Consider the following 22,259-nt stretch of genomic DNA (forward strand, 5'->3'; position numbering starts at 1 on the left):
TGTGGTAACTCTCACCCAGAACAGGAGTTAAACCTGGTGAGCAGGGATTGCTAATGGCATGTGGAAGAGTATGCACATTGCCATTCACTGTGTGTTTTGATGTAGGCATGTTAAATAAATAAATGATGCAAATATAAATAAATCTGTATCTATGGATTATAGGTGAATAACTCCGGAATGGGATTGGTAGAATTTCTCCGAGATTCGGAATCAGAGCCAGGTTCAGAGATACAGCATGGTAACAGGCCCTTCTGGCCCAGTGAGCCCAGTTACATTTACCCCTCCGTCACCCCTACTGGGGCATAGGCTGTTGACAGCAGCACACCCGAGTCCTCTGTCCTAGGCCAGTCTTTCACATTGTCTCCAGGTGTAACCCTAGGTGGTGCATCCTTCCTCTTCCAGGGGTGAGGACTTTGGAGCTTCTGTTGGCGTCTCTGTAGTGCTGGGTTTTTACGGATGGGGTTGCTATCCTCATCCCCATGTCCAACCCTCCTCTCGCAGCTGGGCTTGGGACCGTCCATGGGGGAGTTCCCCATGTGACCAACTAACCTACTAAGCCATGACATCTTTAGAATTATCAGTGGCATATCTTGTGACAATTTTTATGTCTACAACATAAAAATCACTAGAAGTTACAAAAGAGGAATAACAAGATTCGGGAGATGATGGAAGTTTGGAGCAATAAACACAAAATACTGGCGGAACTCAGCAGCTCAGGCAACATCTATGGAGGGAAATAAACAGTCAACATTTCAGACCAAGACTCTTCATCAGGATTAGAAGGGAAGAGGGCAGTACCCAGAATATGAAGGTAGGGGGAGGGTGGGGAAGACAATCTGGCAGGTGATAGGTGAAGCCAGGTGACAGGGTGGATAGAGAGGGGAGGTGATGAAAGGATTGTCAGGTCAAGACCACCTTACCATACGAGGAGACACTTAATAGTCTAACAAAAGCTGTTCCTAAAACATTGAGTGTGTACCTTCTGACTCCTATACCTCTTACCTGATGGTAGTAACGAGATGAGGACCTGTCCTGGGTGGTTGGGGTCCTCCGTGATGGATGAGGCATTGCCTACTGAAGATGTCCTCGATAGTGGGGAGGGCTGGCTGAGATTGCAGCCCTCTGCAGCTTTTTCTGATCAACCTCTCCAACGCTTTGAGAGAACTTTTTCTAGACATTTATGTCTTTTGGATGCTCCTGGTTTGACTCGGTTCCCGTAATCCCATCAGGGATAATGAGCAAATTTCCTTTTAATCTCCTTTTAGTGGTCATAATCTAGGGGGGTAGGCGGTAATCAGATCATCTCCACCACTCTCCAAATTGTGTTAATCTCACCTGAACAGGCAGATAGGACACTGGACCAAAGTTTCACCTGATCTGGACCACCTCAATGGCTGTGTGATGTAGCAAACTTTCTTCTAGTTTTCCCAGAGACCTGTAGCTCTAGCAGTGACTCCCACCAAGTACAATCTACCGATGTTCTTTAGGGTGGCAGCTGGATCAAGGCCTCAGTGAGGCAGGTTTCTGTGGAAGGGGGTGGATGGCATTATAGAAGAGCGATTAGTGTAATGCTTCACAGTGCCAGTGATCGGGGTTCAATTCCCACCACTGCCTATCAGGAGTTTTTACGTACTTACTACCTGTGACGCTATGCGTTTCCTCCGGATGCTCCAGTTTCCTCCCACATTCCAAACAGGTCAGGGTTAGTAGATTGTGGGCATGCTATTTTGGCACTTGAAGCTTGGTAAACTTTTGGGTTGCCCCCAGCACATCCTTGGACTGTGTTGGTCTTCAACACAAACGACACGTTTCACTGTAGGTTGTGTTGTTCTGATGTGCATGTCGCAAATAAAGGTCATCTTAAAAATCTTGAGTACTATTGAACATTCTGGAGTCTTGTCCGAAGGGATGTTGGGAAAGAATGGGGAGTGTCTATGGGAAGTGGTCATAATCAGGGGGTGTAATCAGATCGTCTCCTCCACTCTGCAAGTTGTGCTAACCCCACCTGAACAGGCAGATAGAACATGAGAACTTCCTTCTGAGATGGCTTGCAAGTACTTGGTCTAAAGAAATAAGTTTAATGGGGCCAGTAGCCAGCACCTCTTCCATTCTCCTTTGTCTTCTGCTGTTAGTAGATGGGGAGATTTGGACTGATGCATTGCACATGTTTGTCTTCCTTCACAGATTAACATCTTGACATTTGTGGCTGAACTGTTCTGGTGGTTTGAAATTCTGAAACCCGAATTTGTCCGACCAAGAGAGATTTCGGATCTGGAAGGTAAGCAATATTTCTCATGGCATTGTATCTGGTGATATTGATCTAGAGGTTCTTTGGAAGTCAAAGGTGGGGCGTAAAACCTTGTGTTTATCACTGTTTTATTAAGTGTATCAAGAACAATGAATAAACAATGAAAAAAGACAAAGAAAAAGGAGGTATGTTCATTTCGTACTCAGACTAGAGATAAGGCACTTTCCACTGAAAAGATGAAATCTGTGGAATAGCCAGATTCCAGAGGCATGACACCTGTTGCAGAAAAACTGAGAGGCTGGATCTCTGCACCATTAGCACGGGTGATGCCAACAGGCTCAATAAACTGATTAGAAAGGCTGGTTCTGTGGCAGGAGCCAAACTGGGGCACTGGAAGCTGTGGTAGGACAAAGGATCCGATGGAAAATCCTGGCAATTCTGGACAATGTCTCTCACCCTCTGCATGCCACTTTGGCTGAACAGAGGAGCACTTTTAGTAATAGACGTAGACAACTGCACTGCTCCAAAGAGCGCTACATGAGATCATTCTTACCCTTGGCCATTAGGCTCTGTATTGAGTCAACCTATTGCTGAGGAAGTGATGAACCCTCTCTGCTAAACTATTGGAGGTAACTTATTTTTTATTCTTTCTTACTTCTCTTCTAATATTTGTATATCTGTGCACTTGTAATGCTATTGTGGCACTGTGATTTCCTTTGGGATCTATACAATATCTGTCTATCTATCTATGGTAACTGCACAGAAACAGACCCTTCAACCCAACTCATCCATGCTGACCGCAGTGCCTACCTGGTTTCTTTTGCCTGCATTTGGCTCATATCCCTCTAAACGTTTCCTGTCCATGTACATACCCAAATATCACTTAAATGCGTTAATTACACTTGCCTCTGCTAAACACACAAACCATCATCTCTGTGCAAAATGTTGCTCCTCAAACCTCCTTTAAATCCTTCTGCTCTCACTTTAAATCTATGCCCTTTCATTTTAGACTCCCCTAGTTGAAAAACTATTTGTGACCATCGACCTTATCTATGTGCTTCATAATATTATGGAACTTTTAAATTGCTCTTGTGATCCAGGGGAAATAGTTCCAACCTATCCAGTCTTACTTTCTAACTCCAGCCCTCCAGTCCCGTATGTTTTTTACACCTGCTGCAGCTTCATCACGTCCTCCCCGTAGCACGACAGCCGGAACCAGACACAATGCTCCAGGTGCGGTCTCACCAACTTCTTGTGCAGCTGTAACATGACATCCCAACTCCTCCACTCAGTGCCACACTGGTCCAAGACAAGCCTGCCATATGCCTTCTTCTCCACTGTCTGCTGTGCTACAAGTCATAGGGAACTCTAGACTTGTACCCTTGGGTCTCTCTGTTCTACAGCACTCTCCAGGGCCCTGCAATACACAGTGCAAGTCTTGCTTTGGCTTTTAATTTCAAAAAATGCATCACTTCACGTTTATCTGAGTAAATTGACTGCAGTCTAACATCACTGCAGGACTTCGTGGTTCAGGACAATGAAGTGGGCAGGAAAATCATTGTGGACACTACCCACTCCACAGACAACCTTTTCCAAAAGTGCCCATTTGCAAAGTGTCGTAGGGTTATTAAAACAAAACTTCATGCCATCTTAAAAGTTTCTTCTCCCATGCAGTTAATATGATTAACCATTCTAGTTACTGGCCCCACCTCTGTCTATTACCCCTGTCACTGCATCACACTTTAAAACACTTTTTATAATGCTGTTTACGTCGTAAATACATGCTGGTATTGGTGTATTTATGCTCATTTTATTCCATATCTGTTCTTTAACCTCTGTTTATTTTTTTATATATTTCCTCATTCTTATGATTATCATGTTGTTTTCAGTTGCATGTCATGCCAACACACCACAGCAAATTCCTAATACATGTAAATGTAGATGGTGAATAAAGTTGATCCTTGACCCTTAAATTTCATCTGACTTTCCTGGACCCTCTTTCCCAATTGATTGTGATCTTTTTGTAACCATAGGCAACATCACTGTCCACCACACTACTGTACTAATTTTGGTGTCATCTGCAAACTTACTAATATCCACCTATATTCTCAACTGTATTGTCAATATAAGTGACAGATTATTGGCAATTTTCATAAAGTGGGAGAGTCTAGGACCAGAGGGCCCAGCCTCCAAATAGAAGCCTGTCCCTTTACAATAGAGATGTGGAGGAATTTCTTTAACCAGAGTTTGATGAATCTGTGGAATTCATTACTACAGGCGGCTGTGGAGGCCAAGTCATTGGCTATATTCAAAGCAGGGGTTAATAGGTTCTTGATTAGTAAGGGCATCAAAGGCTATGGTGAGAAGGCGGGAGAATGGGGTTGAGAGGGTTAATAAATCAGCCGCAGTGGATTGTTGGAGCAGTCTCAATGGGCCAAATGGTCTAATTCTGCTCCTATGTTTTATGGTCTGATGGTGAAGATGAGATAATAAGTGGGGGTTGGGGGTCTTATTATCTCTAGTGTTTTTCAACCTCCTGTGATCCAGACATCCTATAATCTCCTGTATTTATAATAAAGGGGATGGAATGGGTTATGATCCTCTCCAAATTGTGATGGGAGGAACTGACTCCCCTCAGCTCGAGGGGATGCCTTTGTGATTCGTTGGGATGTGTGGCAGCAGGAACCAACCCAATGTGTCTCTTTGCAGATCTGCCAGCGAGTGGACCCAACACACCCACTGGAGCTGACAGCGGCAGGTAGGTCTTCAGTCTGGGTGGTCCTTACAGCAGAGGAGAACCTCCCAGGTCATATCTGCGTTAAGTACACACAGGGTACAAAGCAGGAGGGGACTGGCCACCCTGTTAGCCACTCACACTCGGTACCTCTAACAGTTGTTGGGGTGGTCTAGGGGTTCCATTGTGGAATTACAGAACACAGCAGGAGGTTGCCATTCGGCCTATCATACCGTGCAAGCTCTTTCCAACTAACCCCACCCTCGCATCTCCCTGCAACATGGGAAGTGGTTCAGCCCATCAGATGTCTGGGCCCTACCTCACTTAACCTATCTTCATAATCGAAAGAAATTCTGAAGTCCGGGTTTACAAAAACAACACATGAGGAGTTAAATTTTTGCTGCAGCCCCAACTTTTCAATTGTCTTTTCGTGTGTCGATCTAAGAGGTTAGTTCCATATTTGATCTTGAACCTTGTGTGCTCAAGACTCCACATGGGTAGAAGGATTGTTACTTTGGACGTCTCTAGGAATGGGCGTTTGTCTCTCTCTAAAAGTGGGAGAGGAGAATGGCAAGCTTTTATTTGTAAGATGTACAAGAGAGGATGAGAACAGATCTGGTCTCCATCTTGCTGCTCCACTGCCTGGTATGTCTACCCTGAAGAAATTTTTTTCCTTACTCTGGAAGTTCTGTGAGACCTTTTTTCGCTGCCCCGCCCACCCCCCGTGATATCACCCCCAGCTTACACTTACACTCACGCCCTCCCCCTCTGCTTACCGTTTAATTCTGGCTTCTGCCCCCTTCCTTTCCAGTCCTAATGAAGGGATTTGGCCCAAAATGTCAACTGTTCATTTCTCTCCATAGATGCTGAGTTCCTCCAGCATTTTGTGTATGTTGCTCCATTCCACGTGGTTTGAACTGGCAATCAGATCAGGATAATTACCTCAGAATAACGGCATCCATCAGATCTTTGTGACCAATTGTAGATTTATTCAGCCCAAGAGACTGGAGGAGGCCCCATTAAAAAATGGATCCTTGCTAGTATAGTTCATGTTTACTCCCAGAACGTTGATTATATTGCTGAAAGTCCAGTTTTTATTGGTTGGTGGAGACACACAGCTGTTTCAGAAACCCAGCTCCTATTCCTGAACGTACGGTTTGATTTGCAGAGTCTACATTTGTCTATAGAGATCATCAGTGCATTTGATGTCTCCATCAAAGCAAATTAGCATCGGACATAAGCAAGCACTGGGCAGAGGGTGGAGTGGGGAATGTGGAACGTTCTGCTGAGGTTTGCTGGGCTGATTATCAGAGCCCGGGGTTCACTGTGTTCCGTTCTGGTCACCTCATTCTAGGAAGGCCATGAAAGCATGATGGGGAGTGCAGAGGAGATTAGCAAGAACACTGCCTGGATTGGAGAGCGTGCTGTGTCTTATGAGGAAATGTTGAACAAGCTGGGGCTTTCACTCTTTGGAGTGAAGGAGGATGAGAGGTATACAAGATGATAAGAGTCATAGATAGAATGTACAACTAGTGACTTTTTCTGAGGGTGGAAATGGCTAATAGGAGGGGGTTTAATTGTAAGGTGATTGGAGCAGAGTATAAGTGGGATGTTGAGGTAGGTTTTTTTATATGGAGAGTGATGGGTGCATGTAACATGCTGCTAGGGGTAGTGTTTAAGGCAGATTAAACAGGGACATTTAGGGGACTCTTAAGTAGGCACATGGATGAAAGAAAATTGGAGTGTTATGCAGGAGGGAAGGATAGGGTAAATCATTAGCACAACATCATGGATCAAAGGGCCACCACTGTGCTGTACTGTTCTAAGTTCTAGTACCTCAATTTAAATATTCCCATCCTTGTTCCATATTTTGTCATTTCAACACCATAGAAGGAGGATGTTCTGCCCAGTGGGATTGTCCCATTAATCCCTTTCTGCCGTTTTATTTGTTGTGCCTCACATTCTCATCAATAACCCCCTTCCTCTGGAATCTCTTGTTCCAGGGTTTAATTATACTAATGGAATAACCTATACTGACATACCTTTTAGATTCATGAGGAAATCTGAGCACCCAAGGGAAACCCACGTAGTCACGGGCGAAGGTGCAGACTGCACCCCATGTCAAGATCAAACCTGGGTCTCTGGAGTGGAAAGGCAGCAGCACTACCCGCTGTACCATTGCATTTTATATTCCAATCCCCACAAACTCCTCTATTTCTATAACCCCCAACATCTCGACCGCTATAATTTGTGCCATCCATCCATCACCACCCAGGTCCTAACCTCAGGAAGCTTCACTCCATCACCACCTCCTTGGGCAGTGTTTTTCCTGGACTGGTGGCAAGAATTCAGATCCATTGATCCAGAGATGCAATTTCAAATCCCACCGTGATTAAGTTCACATAATTGAATGAATCATGGATTTTAGAATCTAGTCTTGGTGAGAGTAGCTATGGAACTGCTAGAAAATCACTGTAAACCCAAGTTGGTTCTCTGATGTTTTTCAGGTAGGAAAATCTGTCCTTCCCCAGTCTGGACGATATGTGACTCAAGACCCAAGAACACAGCTGCCTTTTTGATTTCTGCCTCAGATCAGGATTTATTAAGGGTGGACAATAAATGCCGGGGCAACACACACAAAATTCAGCAGGCCAGGCAGCATGTATGGAGAAGAATAAACAGTTGACATTTCTAGCTGAGACCCTTCATCTATTCTGTCTAGGTAGTCTCCAACCCTACATTATGAACAATGATTTCTGTAACTTCCGGTAATTTCTCTCCCTTTCCCCCTTCTCTATTTTTTCTATTACTCATTCTGACTCCCCTCTCTTCCCTCACCTGCCCAACATCTCCTTCTGATGCCCCACTTCCTTCCCTTTCTTCTGTGGCCTGTGGCCCATGGCCTTTCCTGTCAAATTCCTTCTTGAGCCCTGTACCTTTTCCACCTATTACCCCCCAGCTCCTATTCCATCTCTGCCCCCACCCACCCACCTTCCCCCCAAACCCAATCTCAATCACCTGCCAGCTTCTGCTTCCTCCCCTCATCCTCACCTCCTTGTGCTGGCTCCTGCATTCTTTTCCAGTCCTGATGAAGGGTCTTGGCCTGAAATATTGACTGCTTATTCCCCTTCGTAGATGCTGGCTTCCCTGCTGAGTTCCACCGCCATTCTGTGTGTGTCGCTCTGGATTTCCAGCATCTGAAGAATCCCTCGTGTTTATGATTTTCCTGCTCCAAGGAAAGCATAACGAACCTGCCACCCCCCTCCCCATTTCTAAAACATTCTAGCCCAGGCAGCATCCTGGTGACTCTCCTGTACGGTCACATCCTTTTTATAGTGTAACGGCCAGAGCTGCGGACAGTACTCCAACCGTAGCCTGAACGATGTTTTTGTAATGTTGTAGCAAGACCTCGCAGGTCTCAGTGCTGGGACCCCAGTTGTTTACAATATATATTAATGACTTGGATGAGGGAATTAAATGCAGCATCTCCAAGTTTGCGGATGACACGAAGCTGGGCGGCAGTGTTAGCTGTGAGGAGGATGCTAAGAGGATGCAGGGTGACTTGGATAGGTTGGGTGAGTGGGCAAATTCATGGCAGATGCAATTTAATGTGGATAAATGTGAAGTTATCCACTTTGGTGGCAAAAATAGGAAAACAGATTATTATCTGAATGGTGGCCGATTAGGAAAAGGGGAGGTGCAACGAGACCTGGGTGTCATTATACACCAGTCATTGAAAGTGGGCATGCAGGTACAGCAGGCGGTGAAAAAGGCGAATGGTATGCTGGCATTTATAGCGAGAGGATTCGAGTACAGGAGCAGGGAGGTACTACTGCAGTTGTACAAGGCCTTGGTGAGACCACACCTGGAGTATTGTGTGCAGTTTTGGTCCCCTAATCTGAGGAAAGACATCCTTGCCATAGAGGGAGTGCAAAGAAGGTTCACCAGATTGATTCCTGGGATGGCAGGACTTTCATATGAAGAAAGACTGGATGAACTAGGCTTGTACTCGTTGGAATTTAGAAGATTGAGGGGGGATCTGATTGAAACGTATAAAATCCTAAAGGGATTGGACAGGCTAGATGCAGGAAGATTGTTCCCGATGTTGGGGAAGTCCAGAACGAGGGGTCACAGTTTGAGGATAAGGGGGAAGCCTTTTAGGACTGAGATTAGGAAAAACTTCTTCACACAGAGAGTGGTGAATCTGTGGAATTCTCTGCCACAGGAAACAGTTGAGGCCAGTTCATTGGCTATATTTAAGAGGGAGTCAGATATGGCCCTTGTGGCTAAAGGGATCCGGGGGTATGGAGGGAAGGCTGGTGCAGGGTTCTGAGTTGGATGATCAGCCATGATCATAATAAATGGCGGTGCAGGCTCGAAGGGCCGAATGGCCTACTCCTGCACCTATTTTCTATGTTTCTATGTTATATATTCAGAATCAGGTTTACTATCACCGGCGTATGTCGTGAAATTCATTAACTTTATACGGCGGTGCCATGCAGTACATGATAAATATAGAAATAAAAACTGAATGACAGTAATTGTATATGTATATTAATCAGTTAAAATAAAATAAGTAAAATCGGACAGCAGAGGGGAAGGAGCTGTTCCTGAATCGCTGAGTGTGTGCCTTCAGGCTCCTTCCTGACGGTAACAATGAGAAGAAGGCATGTCCTGGGGGGTGGGGCCCTTAATGATGGACCACGCCTTCCTCGAAAATGTCTTGGATACTACGGAGTCTGTGTCTCATCATCAAATTCTGATTATTAACACTCTGTGCAATACTGCGTTATTTCCTGCGCTGCAAACACAAGCTGCAACAAGCCTGGATTGGGGGTTTGTGCTCCATCTCCAGTGCTGTGTCAGTGGCTGCATTTTACATTGAACTAGTCCAGTCACAAAGCGAGTAAATGCCCAAAGTAATCGACTGTCTTTACTCAGACTGCTGGGAACACGTGACAGACGCTAATCACTTTCACTGATTTCCAACCTATCTGCTTATTTCAGCCATCTTCCTGCCTTCCTGCTTAAGCAACCGTTCCTGCCTGTGGTCCAACAGACTTCTCCAGGACGGAACACCTCAGGTAATGAAATCTCCTTTCCCTGTTGATTTCCCTTGGTATTTGGTCCTGAAATGCAGATGTAGCCTGCCTGGATTTATCCCAGAGTGTTTCGGAATTGAAAATTAATTTCCATAAGACTGCTGGAACAACATGGTCTGTGCTCAGCCTCAAAGCTAATGTTTTCTCAGTTTGGATAATTGCATTGCAGGGGTGTTTATGGCAGCAATTTACTGGCGGCTTTGCTCAGAAGCTATTGGGGTTTAAGATTATCTGGTGTACTTTTATCTGCAGTTCAAAGCCCTGACTTGCTCTTTACGATTGTTAGCTTTATTTGTCACGCGTACAGTGAAATGCATTGTTTGTATCAATGACCAACACAGTCCGAGGATGATCTTGGGGCCGGCCTGCAAGTGGTCACCATGCCAACCTAGCGTGCCCACGACTGACTTACCTAACCCGTGCATCTTCGGGATGGAGGAGGAAACGGGAGCACCTGGAGGAAACAAACGCACGTGGTTAGAGGGGGAGAACATACAGACAACCAGCAATGAGTGACATAGTAATCTTGAGCAGGGAAACGTCTCAGCTGAGTGGTGACATTAATGCTCCTGAGTCCAAGAAATGATTCAATTTGAAACAACTTAAACATTTCTGCAGTAATTCCATTCGGCCGTACATTAATGATAATAAGCTATTCTGCGGTTGCAGTATTTCTTTGGAACAGTCCAGTTGAACTTCCTTGCAATTTACTGTAGTTCCCTATTATTCTATAATTATTACCTGCTGTTAGGGCTTCACTCGCGCACACACACAGGCTATTCCACAACTGATCAGCAAAGGACTAAATTTATCCTGATCGCTTTATTTAAACTGTCAAGGCTCTGTGCCTTTCAAAAAAGAAAACACCTGTTATTTACCTCTTTGTATTCAAAGTTCAAAGAAAATTTCTTATCAAAGTACATATATTACCCTGAAATTAATTTTTTTGCAGGGTGTTTCAAGATTCTTTAATGTCATTTCCCGTACACAGCTGTAAGGGAGAACAAAATGATTGTTACACTGGATCTGATGCAGCTTAAAAAAAAAACACAAACGCACAATAAGATAAAGAATACAAATACTAAAAAGTACAGTAAATATAAATACATAAGATAGCTTATATGTATAGATTGATTGTATGTCCATAAAGTGACACTACTCTGACAGAAGATAATAAAGTAGTGGTAGTTGGGAGTGTGGATGGTTGGGTGCGTGGATGAAGGTGTTTGTTTAACGTTACTGTTTGGGAAAAGTAACTGTTTTTGAGTCTGGTGTGGATGCTATGTAGCCTCCTCCTGATTGGAGTGGGACAAACAGCCCATGGGCAGGGTGAGTAGGATACTTCATGAGGTTATTAGCCCTTTTTGGGCACATTTCTTTATGTATGTAATTGATGGTGGGTAGGCTGGTGTTGGGCAGTTTTGACTACCTGCCCACTGCAGTGTAGTTTCTGTACTGTACAGTGACGCAGCTTGTTAGGATGCTCTCGACTGAGCAACTGGAGAAGAACGTCACTGAGCTTACAGTAGAACTAAGAAATACAATAGAAAAGATACACAGAAAGACCGACAAACAACCAATGTGCAAAAGAAGACTAATTGTTCAAAAACAAACAAAATAATACGAAGTGAGTTATAGAATCCTTGAAACTGAGTCTGTAGGTTGTGGAATCGGTTCAAAAATCGGGGTGAGTGAAGATGTCCGCACAGGTTCGGGGGCCTGATGGTTGTCGGGTAATAGCTGTTCCTGAACTTGGTGGTGTTGCATCTAAGGCTCCTGTACCTCCTTCCCGAAAGCAGCAGCAAGAAGAGAGCGTGGCCTGGGTGGTGGGTGCCCTTGATGATGGATGCTGCTTTGTTGTAGCAACGCTTCTTGTAGATGTGCTCAATGGTGAGGATGTGACATATAAAATTAGTTTTCTTTGGCACATGTACGTCGGAACATTGATTTCATTGCAGTGAAATGTGTTGCTTTGCATCAACGACCGACAGTGTCCGGGGGATGTGCTGGGGGCAGCCCACAAATGTCGCCATGATTCTGGGTGCCAACGTGGCCATAACCTACTAACACCAACCTGTACGTGTTTGTGCTGTGGAAGGGAACTGGAGCATTCAGAGGAAACCCTTGCCGTCACAGGAAGAACGTACAAACTTCTTACAGTCAGTGGTGGGAATTGAACCTGAGTTGCTGGCACTGTAGAGCATTACACTATCCACCATGATATTGTTTCTGTTGCTGTATCACTAAAGATGTAATTTTAAGCATCCTAACATTTGTCCCTATTTCCTAATTCCAGCCCCCCACTTTATATTCTGTTCTAGTAGCAAGTGCCTCTGTAAAACTTGACATGAGATGCTGCGGATGCTGGAAATCCAGAGTAACCCAGAGAAAATGTTGGGAGAAGTCAGCGGGACAGGCAACATCTATGGAGGGAAATGAACAGTCAACACTTTGGGCTGGGACTCTTCATTGGGACTGTAAAGGAAGAGGCAGGATAAATTATTGGGTGGGGGAGAGTGAGGAGCACAAACTGGTGGGGGAGGTAAGTTCAGGTGATGGGGGGTGGGGAAATGGGAATGATGTGAGAAACTGGGAGTTGCTAGGTGAAAGAGGCAGAGGGCTGAAGAAAATGAAATCTGATCGGAGAGGACAGTAGACTATGGAATTAGGGGAAGGGGTGAGGAACAAGAAAAAGGAAGGAGTGGGTGATAGTCTGTTTCCCCTTATCACAAACGACCTGGCCATTATCCACTCCTTCCTCCCCCCCCCCCCCACCGTTCTTCACCTCCAGACCTCTTGTTCCTAACTCCTGTCTTCCCTTTTTGTTTCTCACCTCTTGTCCTCTCCTATTAGATTTCATCTTTGGCTCTTTGCCTGTCCTCACCTATTTCCTCCCAGATTCTCACATCATTCACAGTCTCCTCACAGTCTCTGCCACAGGAAACAGTGGAGGCCAGTTCATTGACTATATTTAACAGGGAGTTAGATATGGCCCTTGTGGCTAAAGGGATCGGGGGTATGGAGGGAAGGCTGGTGCAGGGTTCTGAGTTGGATGATCAGCCATGATCATGCTGAATAGCGGTGCAGGCTCGAAGGGCTGAATGGCCTACTCCTGCACCTATTTTCTATGTTTCTATGTTTAAGATATGTTTTGGTTGACCTTTAACCTTTAATATTGATGATCTAATGATGCTTAAGTGATCTTTAATCTTTCAATGATCCATAGTGCAGCTACTCTCCCTGGCTGGCTGAGAGCAGCTGCCATTTGGAAAGGCCCTTTGGCTTGTTGGACCTCACCATTGTCCCATTGGGCTGTGGTTTATTGCAAGGGAAATTTAGTGGCTCTTCAACTAGTTCATCAGGATGTAACTGGACCAAAAGAAGTGAGAAGAAGAAACTCTGTGCACCTTTTAAATGCAAACATTCTAAATCTTTGCCTATTATCCCAGGTCCTCTGCATCACTCTACCTCAATGTCTCAAGTCGATTCTTTTGGAAAGGCATGGACAAAGAAACAGCTGAGGAGGTAACTATATCCGGGCGCAAATGTTGGGAACGCAAAGTTATAGCCTTTTCCCCGGCATTGGGGAGTCCAAAAGGGCACAGAAACAAGAGGGGAGGAGAATAAGCTCTTCTCAGGCTTCTAGCTGGGTACAGGTTCAATGACTAATTCTGCCATCTTCATCAAAAATGATACTTTGGCACGTCTAGTCTGGTGGTGTTTATACCCCTGTAGTCCATCCTTCCTGATTGGTTAGTCCTCATCCAATCAGGTTTCTGCTCTCCCACTGGATTAGACATGCCCAGGCATCATCCCTGATAAAGGTGGCAGAGTTTGTCATCGAAACGTTGGTTATAATCGATACCTGTACCTGGCTGGATGCCCGAGAAGAGTTTATTCATCGTTTTGCCAGGAAAGCACTAGATCCTTTTTTTTTAAAGAAGGGAGAGCTTTAATAGAGACCTGAGAGGTAATTTCCTTACAAAAAAGGTAGTAAGTACCTGGAATAAGCTTCCAGGGGAAGTGGTCAATTGAAACATTTAAGCAGCATTCGGTTAGGTACGTGGAGGGAAGCAGCTTGGAGGTTATGGGACGAACGTCAGCAACTGCGACTAGCAGGGAGGATGGTGTGGTTGTCATGGAGCAGGTGGACTAAAGGGCCTGTTTCTGTGATGTATTACTCTGTGACTCTATCATCGTTCAGTATGTTCTCCCCAATGGGAGGGGAGAGAAGTGGCTACAGGTGGAGGAACCATTTTGAATGTGAGCCAATGTTCTGTTTACTTCTGTCAAACTGGTGCATAGCAAGTTCAGCAGGTGGAATGTGTGGGGGGGGGGTTCAGAGGGGCAAAGGTTAAATGTCAGTAATACAATGGATGGGTAAAAGCCAAAGGTCAGCAAAATGATAGACATTGTGTTCCCTTCCAAATGGTTTTTTTGTTGATCTCAGCAGAAGAGAAGCAGTATTCAATTTGACATTTTCTGTTGCTATGGAAGGTTGTTAAGATCTCTCTACTCCTTTGAGAAATGGCCTAATTTAATGTCTGAGGAAATAGGCCACAAAAGCAACAAAGATATTTTGGTTTTGCTTTCTAAATTAAGGTTATTGCTTTCTGTAAGAATTGGATTTACCACTGTCATTCAAAAGGGCAAGAAATGAAATTCAGTGGTGACTCTTTGGACTTGGTCTCTCTGGCATAGGGAGGCAGGGGTCAGAAAAACTCTTCCCAAAAGCAGCTATCTCAAGGACCCAGGAAAATGATGAAAAGTTTGGGCAAGAAGTATAAAGGCAAGTGTGAGGAAAGTAATTTTTCCCATTTGGAGTTAGTGAGAGTGGGATCTCATCCCACGTCACATGCCGGTGATAATGAACCTGATTCTGACTCTGAATGTATGGTGCAAATACATCCAGTCTCTGCTTTCAAAGGCAGATTGGATAGGAACAGGAGAATGCGGAGGGATTGGTGTATTTGGGAGCAAGTGTACACTCAGTGAGTCAAATGGCCTCCTCCATGGTAAGCATGGAAAGAGTACGTGGTCCATCTGAGCTCATAGGGAGTAACAAACATCCCCTTCCCAAACCAGCAGTCTTTCCAATTTTGTTTTGCTTTGTTAGTGATTCCGTCCACCATTTCAGTTTTGTGTCCAATGAGGACTTGCCTTCAGTTAGGAGTGTCCAATGAGGACACCTCTGTGCAGGGGTGGGGGGTGTGGAATAGGTGTCCAATCACAACTTGCCTTCTACAGGGGTTTCAGGTCACGAACCAACCACTTAACCTGACCAGGGACTGTCTTCTCTCCTGTGCAGACCGCTGTCGCAAGCTATCTCCTTCAGCATACCCTTCGGCCTGGACAGCGACGTGGATGTGGTCATGGGTAATCCAGTTGGCTTGATGAGGTCCATCAGCTCCGACAGCCTGACCACCAATGCCTACCGCTCGTCCAACAGTTTAGTGGGAGCGCCATACGGTTGCGCTGAAGACCCGAGGAAGGAGGAGGCAGCCCCGGGTGACGAGAACGGACTTGTTTTGTCACCAGCAGCACCTCGCAGACGGTCACAGTTGTCCAAAGAGCATCCTGGGCACCAGAAGGCTGTTGAAAATGGGTTGCTCGACGATCATAACTACATGGAGTTGCCAACCATTGAAGAGGCATTGAAGATAATTCATAACTCAGATAAACTTGAGCCCAGGCTCCGCCCCGAAGGAGCGCCAGATGGCTTTTTCCTTCATGGACCCAACGTGACAGAAGGGTTTCTCAAACCCAAGGTGAACCCATCCAAGGTTGACCTGGATCCTCTGTACAAATCCACCAACTCGGCCAAGGACTCTGAGATCCCTGCCCCAGGTGGGTATCAGACAATCAGCGGCGATGGCCCCTCAGAAGACGGGAACTTTTCACGGGACGATGACTCGGTCCTGAGAGACAACAGTCTGGACTCGGACGCGGAGGACTCTTCCAGGCCAGCCCTGGAGAAGGATCTGACCAGCAAAGATGAGTGCACGTCATGCCTGAGCTCTCTGAGCTCACAGGCGGAGAGCGTAGCCTCCTCGGGTTCTGGGGTGAAGATGACTAGCTTCGCCGAGAGGAAGATGAAGAAGGTGACGCCCGACAGCACGGAACTGAACGACCAGGCCATGGCGTCCTGGGCTCAGAGGGCGGACGAGAGCCCCGGCAGGAACCAGGCGCTGGCATCCGAGATGTCCCAGCTGGGCATCCGGCTGGAGGAGAAAAGGCGGGCCATCGAGGCGCAAAAGAAAAGGATCGAGGCCATCTTTGCCAAGCACAGGCAGAGATTGGGCAAGAGCGCCTTCCTGCAGCTGAAGAAGAAGGAGGAGGGGGAGGAGGGCGGTGGGGAGACGGAGGAGAGTGGGCCCTCAACGGAGCCGGGCAGGAGGAAGATGTCCCTGGAGGAGAGGCTGTCCAAGATTGAGGATGATGAGGAAAGTGAGAGCCCGGCCCCATCGGAGTTGGCGGGGAAAGGGAGCAGAGCAGGCCAGAAGGGCGCGGAGACCATGGGCAAGAACCACGGGGAGAAGCACGTGAAGCTGAATGTCCCAGAGTCACCGAAGGAGCCCGAGGCAGACGTGGACATCGGGGAGTACAACAATGCCGTGGCGAAGCTCAACTCGGCCCTGTCATCGCTGCAGATGGACATGCAGAAACTTCAGCAGCAGCAGGAGACACTGATGGAGAGGAAGAGTGCCCAGTCTTGGGTCATCCCTGCCTCCAAGTCCTCCTCCTCCTCACAGAGGCCGACACGCGAGTTCCAGCCGCCCAAGTCCTCAGAGATCTCATCGCCCTCACCCTCACCCTCTCGTAAGCCTGTCCCTTCTGGGACCCGATCACCCCAGGTGGCGCCGAAGAAGGCCAATCCCACCCCTCCCAAGAGCCCACGGCACACCCGTCCCGTGGAGCTGAAGATCACACCCCTGACCCGTGTCCTCACCCCGCCACAGAACGTTGACTCCTTGCCCCACCTCCGAAAATTCTCCCCCAGCCAGGTGACCGTGCAGACCAAGTCTTCCATTTGTTTTGGTGACGAGCAGGACGGGGAGCCCGACGTGGACACCAGGCCAAAGCTGAGGCCGGTTGGTCCGGTGGCAAAGGTCAGCAGCCAGACAAGTGAACCCTTGGTGGTGGATCCGGTCAGTCCCGCCTTTGACCTTGAGAATGAAGGCAACCTTAGGCCAGTAGGACCAATTGTACCTCCAAAGACAAGCGAGCAACCGGATGGTCAGTCCGATGTTGGAAAGAAGGAAAATGCCTCCTCTAGTAAAAGGACTAGTTTGATCGAGATATCACTGTCCTCCCTGAAGGGGCCTGAAGATGGTGAAGATAATCCAGAGAGCAGTAAAGACTCTACAAATGACCAAATGGACATGGAGCAGAGGTCTGTTGGCTTCTTCTTCAAGGTTGGTGACCTTTTGCTTTGGTTCTTACTGCATTACTTTCTGTTCAAAAGAGTGGGGGATATGAGCACTGGGACAGCATACAGTATCTAACATGAATGGAGTTGTTTTTGAACGTGTGCATACGTGTTAGAAGTAGGACCAGGGTCCTCTCTGCTCCCTTAAAAGCCTCTATTATAAACCTACCTTAAGCCAAGCCATTGGTCACCTATCCATAGATCTCCCTCTGTGGTAAATTTTGTTTGTTAGCAGTTTTTGGGATGTTCTTTTACCAAAATATGAGGTGTTATTCCTCCTCTCTTCTTCTCCCACCCTCATAGCCTTTCCATCACCTCCCTTCAGTTCCCTACCTCTTCCCTTTCTTCCATGGTCCACTGCCCCCTCCTATCAGGTTCCTTCTCCCTCAGCTTTTTACCTCTTCCACCTTTCATCTCCTAACCTCTCTCATTCCCCCACCCACCCACTTGCCCCCTCTTACCTGGTCTCGCCTATCACTTGCCAGCTTGGACTCTTCCCCTTTCTCCTACCTTCTTATTCTGGCTTCTGCTCCCTTCCAGTCCTGGGTTTTGGCCCGAAATATTGACTGTCTGTTCTTCTCCAGTGTTCACCTAGCATTGCTCTGTGTGTTACTCAAGACTTCCAGCAAGTGCAGAACTTCATATCTGTGTGTTAACCTGTGTCTCCATGTTCCCTCAGTCTTTGCCACTCCAGAGAAAACAACCCATCTTTGTCCAGCCTTTCCTTGTAGCTCATGCCCTCTAACCCAGGCAGCATCCTGATGAACCTCTCCAAAGCCTCCACATCCTGCCTGGCTGGAATTGAATAGACTATAAGATATAGGGGCAGAATTAGGCCATTTGGCCCATCGAGTCTGCCATTTCATCATGGCTGATCGATTTTCCCTCTCAGCCACAATCTCCTGCCTTCCCCCCCCCACCCCCATATCCCTTCATGCCTTGACCAATCAAGAATTTATCAACCTCTGCCTTAAGTACTTGTAAAGTCTTGGAGTTCTCCAGATAACAGGACGAAGCTGATCAATTTTGAGAGATCACAGGTGGCTGTCGTGAGTTCTTGCCCTGTGAAGAGGGCATTTTGACACTCTTTAAGTGCTCCTGATCTGTGTAAAACCCTGGCTCTGAAGTTCATAGCACAAGAAACCTTTGATATTAACATTAAATTAATGTCCTCAATTATAATGAGATGGGGATTGGTTCTGCCTCTTAGTAAGAGAAAAATTAGCAGTGGAGTGTGTGTTTAATAAATGAAACTGCTGCCAGGAATGTCATTACTTTATTTGCATTTTCCATTATCTCTGTGGACGTTGTTAAGCCCACAATACAGCTGAGAGTGATGCTCAGTGACGTGGTAACATCGGCTGGCGTTTAACATATTCTCGGGAGTTTAGAATGAAACCTGATCATTTTGAACACACACATCTGAAGGGGCTGTATAGTGGATACCCAACCACTCCTTCCCTTGCCTGGAAAGGAGCTTTGAGCCAGGAATTTCTTCACCTAGGGAGCAGTGAATCATGGGATCAATTCCCCACGAACCAGGCCAAATTTGGAGTACTGTGTGCAGCTCTGGTCACCTACGTATGGGAAAGATATCAATAGGATTGAAAGATCACAGGGAAAATTTACCTGGATGTTGCTGGGACTTTCTAAAGTTAAGTACATGTCCGAAGGGCCTGTATTGTGCTCAAGGTTTTCTTGTTTCCTTGACTTGAGAACCTGAGTTATAGGGAAGGATTAAATAGGCTAGGGCTTTATTCCCTGGAGTGCAGGAGAACGAGGGGAGACTTGATGGCGGGTTACAAAATTCTAAGGGGTGTTAATAGGGTAAATACAAGCAGGCCTCTCCCACTGAGGTTGGATGAGACTGGAACTCGAAGTCATACGCTCAGTGTGAAAGGTGAAATATTTAAGGGAAACCTGAGGGGATCTTCTTCACTCAGAGGGTGGTGCGAGTATGGAACGAGCTGCCAGCGGAAGTGGCGGATGTGGGTGCTATAGCAACACTGATGGATCAGTACGTGGAAGGCTCTCGTCTGGGTATGGGTCGACGAGATGAGGCAGAGTAATAGTTTGAAAGAGGCTAGATGGGCCAGAGGGCCTGGTTCGGTGCTGTACTGCCCTGTGTAGGTCCCCTCTTCTCACTGTTCCCGTATGCTTCACTTGATTCTATGCCCCACCTTCCACTCCTATCAGTTTCCATTATCTGTCACCCTTTATCGCCTCCACCCATTTCCCAGCCTCTGTTGCTATTTCCACCCTCCCTCCTCCATCTGCCTATCACCCCTCCTTGCCTGGATCCATCTCCGCGCTATCTCTGCATTTCCTCCCGGGGGTGGGGGGTGAATCTCTAGCTATCTGCCATACCTATATTCGGCCTCTGATGCCCCAGAGAAAACAATTCATGTTTGTCCAACTCTACTTATCATTAATACTCAGGGAACATCTTGGTAAACCTCTTCTGTACCCTCTCCAGAACCTCCACATCCTCCTTGTAATGAGGTGGCCAGAACTGCACACAATAGTCCAAATGAGGCCAGAACATAGTTTTGCACAGCTGCAACAGGACTTTTCAACCATTATACTGAACACCTTGACTACGGAAGGCAAGTATGTCGTATGCCTTCTTTATAACCCTTATGTTGGCACTTTCAGGGAGCCGAGGACTAGTATACCAAGATCTCCCTATACATTAATGCTGTTGATTTCCGGTAAGAAGGCAGCGTGTTCAGACGTAGCGGCCTCTCCAGGGCCAACCAAAAGTGTTTTTTTAAACATCGTTTTTATGATTGCAAAACAATGCTGGACATTAAGAACTTCAGGTACTGCAGGTTCTACCCCATCAGCGAGTTGCTTGTTAGTGGGGGAGATGGAGGAGCTGGACTCGGTGCAGACTGCGTTACTGCCTGCTACAGAAAGGCATCGGATTCGGTGCACAAAGGTGGTGTGCAGTCAAACAGCCTATGGTTGTCTTGGATGCTACTCTTGCAATCGCAAGACCCTGTAGGACATTGGTAACGTAAGGTACTACAAATCGGTTTCCCTTATTTATTGGCAAGTCAGATGGTGGGTGAGTTGCGTGGCCTTGGTTCTACGAGGACCAGGCCTCAAGCCGCGGCTTGCCTGTTGCAGCAGTCCAGCAGAGGAGATGTTGGAGGCAGTGTAGTGTGGTGTCCATGCTGGTTTGGGGGCTGGCCCCTCCTTCGTTGCTGCCCTCCAGGGTTTGCTCAGTGGTTTGCTGCTCTCCAGGGTTTGCTCAGTGGTTTGCTGCTCTCCAGGATTTGCTCAGTGGTTTGCTGCCCTCCAGGGTTTGCTCAGTGGTTTGCTGCTCTCCAGGGTTTGCTCAGTGGAAGACAAGCTGATTACATGTGTGCATGTGTACATCCGCAGATTGCTGAGAACTGCCTGTTCTTGCCGATAACACCCATGCACCATCATTTTACAGGACATGTCACTTGGACTTGGGCTATTTATTTTTTTGTGTGAGTGCTATCTTATATATGTCTCTATGTGCCTTGTGCTGTGAATGACTGTTGGTACTGTGGTTTGCACCTTGGCCGTGAAAGAAAGCTGCTTTGTTTAGCTATGTTCAAAGGTTTTCATCTGTGGTTGAATGACAATTAAACTTGAACTTTCCTTTTGAATTTGACCTACCAAGGTGTCACACTTCACACCTGTCTGGTGTAAGCTCCTTCCGCCATTTCTCTACCCAAACTTCCATTGGTTCCAATCTTGTGCCAGTGCACAGGATCAGGAAATGCTGCCGAGTATTGTAGATTTGCCCAACTCCATCATGGGCATAAGCCTGGCTGCCATCAAGGACACCTCCAGGAGGGCAGCATCCTCATTAAGGATTGTTGCCATCTGGCAAGTGCCCCCTTCTCATTGTTACCATCACGGAGCCTGAAGACCCACACTCGGGAGCATAGAACATAGAACAGTACAACATAGTACAGGCCCTTTGGCCCACGATGTTGTGCTGTGCTTTTAATCTATTCCAAGATCAATCTACCCCTTTCCTCCCACACAGCTCTCCAATTTTCTTTCATTCTTGTACCTAGCTTAAGAGTTTCTAAAATATCCCTATTGTGTCTGCCTCTACCATCACCTCTGGCAGCACTTTCCACACAGCCGCCACTCTCTGTGAGAAAACTTCCCTCTGACATCCCCCATATGTTTTTCTCCCAACACCTTAACGTCATGCCCCCTTTTATTGGTCATCTTAATCCTTGGAAAAAGCCTCTGGTTGGCCACTCAATCCATCTTGTACACCTCTGTCAAGTCGCCTCTCATCCTCCTTTGCTCCCAAGAGAAAAGCCCTCGCTCACTCAAGCTATCCTGAGTCAGGTCTCTGAATAGTGGCCGGGACGTGGGGTTTGAATTACAATGGGAGATGGTAAAGACATCGTCAGTATAATGTTACGATAGTAACAGTGGTGCTGAATCCCAGGAGAAGGAGTTTGTGTGGGAATGGGGAATGGCCTAATTCTGTCCCTATGTCTTATGGTCTTTACTTCAGGCATCATCCTGGTTCATCTCTGCACCCTCTCAAAAGTTTCCACATGCTGCCTATAATGAGGTGAACAGAACTGAACACTGCATCTTCCCCTCCGCCACTGGATTCTGAACGGTCCATAAACCCAGGAAAACTACCTCACTGTTTCACTCCCTTCTGCACTACTTACTGGTTTATTATACTCTTATTGCAAATGGAGTTTATTTTTATGTATTGCACTGTACTGCTGC

At 46.6% G+C, this 22,259-nt stretch overlaps 1 protein-coding gene across 3 annotated transcripts in view; it reads left to right on the forward strand.

Annotated features, from left to right (window-relative positions):
* The window catches only part of camsap3 (calmodulin regulated spectrin-associated protein family, member 3), a 245,721-nt gene that overhangs the window by 200,121 nt on the left and 23,341 nt on the right, over window positions 1–22,259 (forward strand). For all 3 annotated transcript variants that reach the window (XM_063035960.1, XM_063035961.1, XM_063035963.1), the window contains 5 exons: window positions 2,185–2,278; window positions 4,958–5,006; window positions 9,990–10,066; window positions 13,534–13,609; window positions 15,393–17,499. In XM_063035960.1, the coding sequence (XP_062892030.1) occupies window positions 2,185–2,278; window positions 4,958–5,006; window positions 9,990–10,066; window positions 13,534–13,609; window positions 15,393–17,499 (2,403 nt within the window). The remainder of the gene's footprint in view (window positions 1–2,184; window positions 2,279–4,957; window positions 5,007–9,989; window positions 10,067–13,533; window positions 13,610–15,392; window positions 17,500–22,259) is intronic.

The sequence above is a fragment of the Mobula hypostoma genome, chromosome 29 (genome assembly GCF_963921235.1).
Source record: "Mobula hypostoma chromosome 29, sMobHyp1.1, whole genome shotgun sequence".
NCBI lineage: Eukaryota > Metazoa > Chordata > Chondrichthyes > Myliobatiformes > Myliobatidae > Mobula > Mobula hypostoma.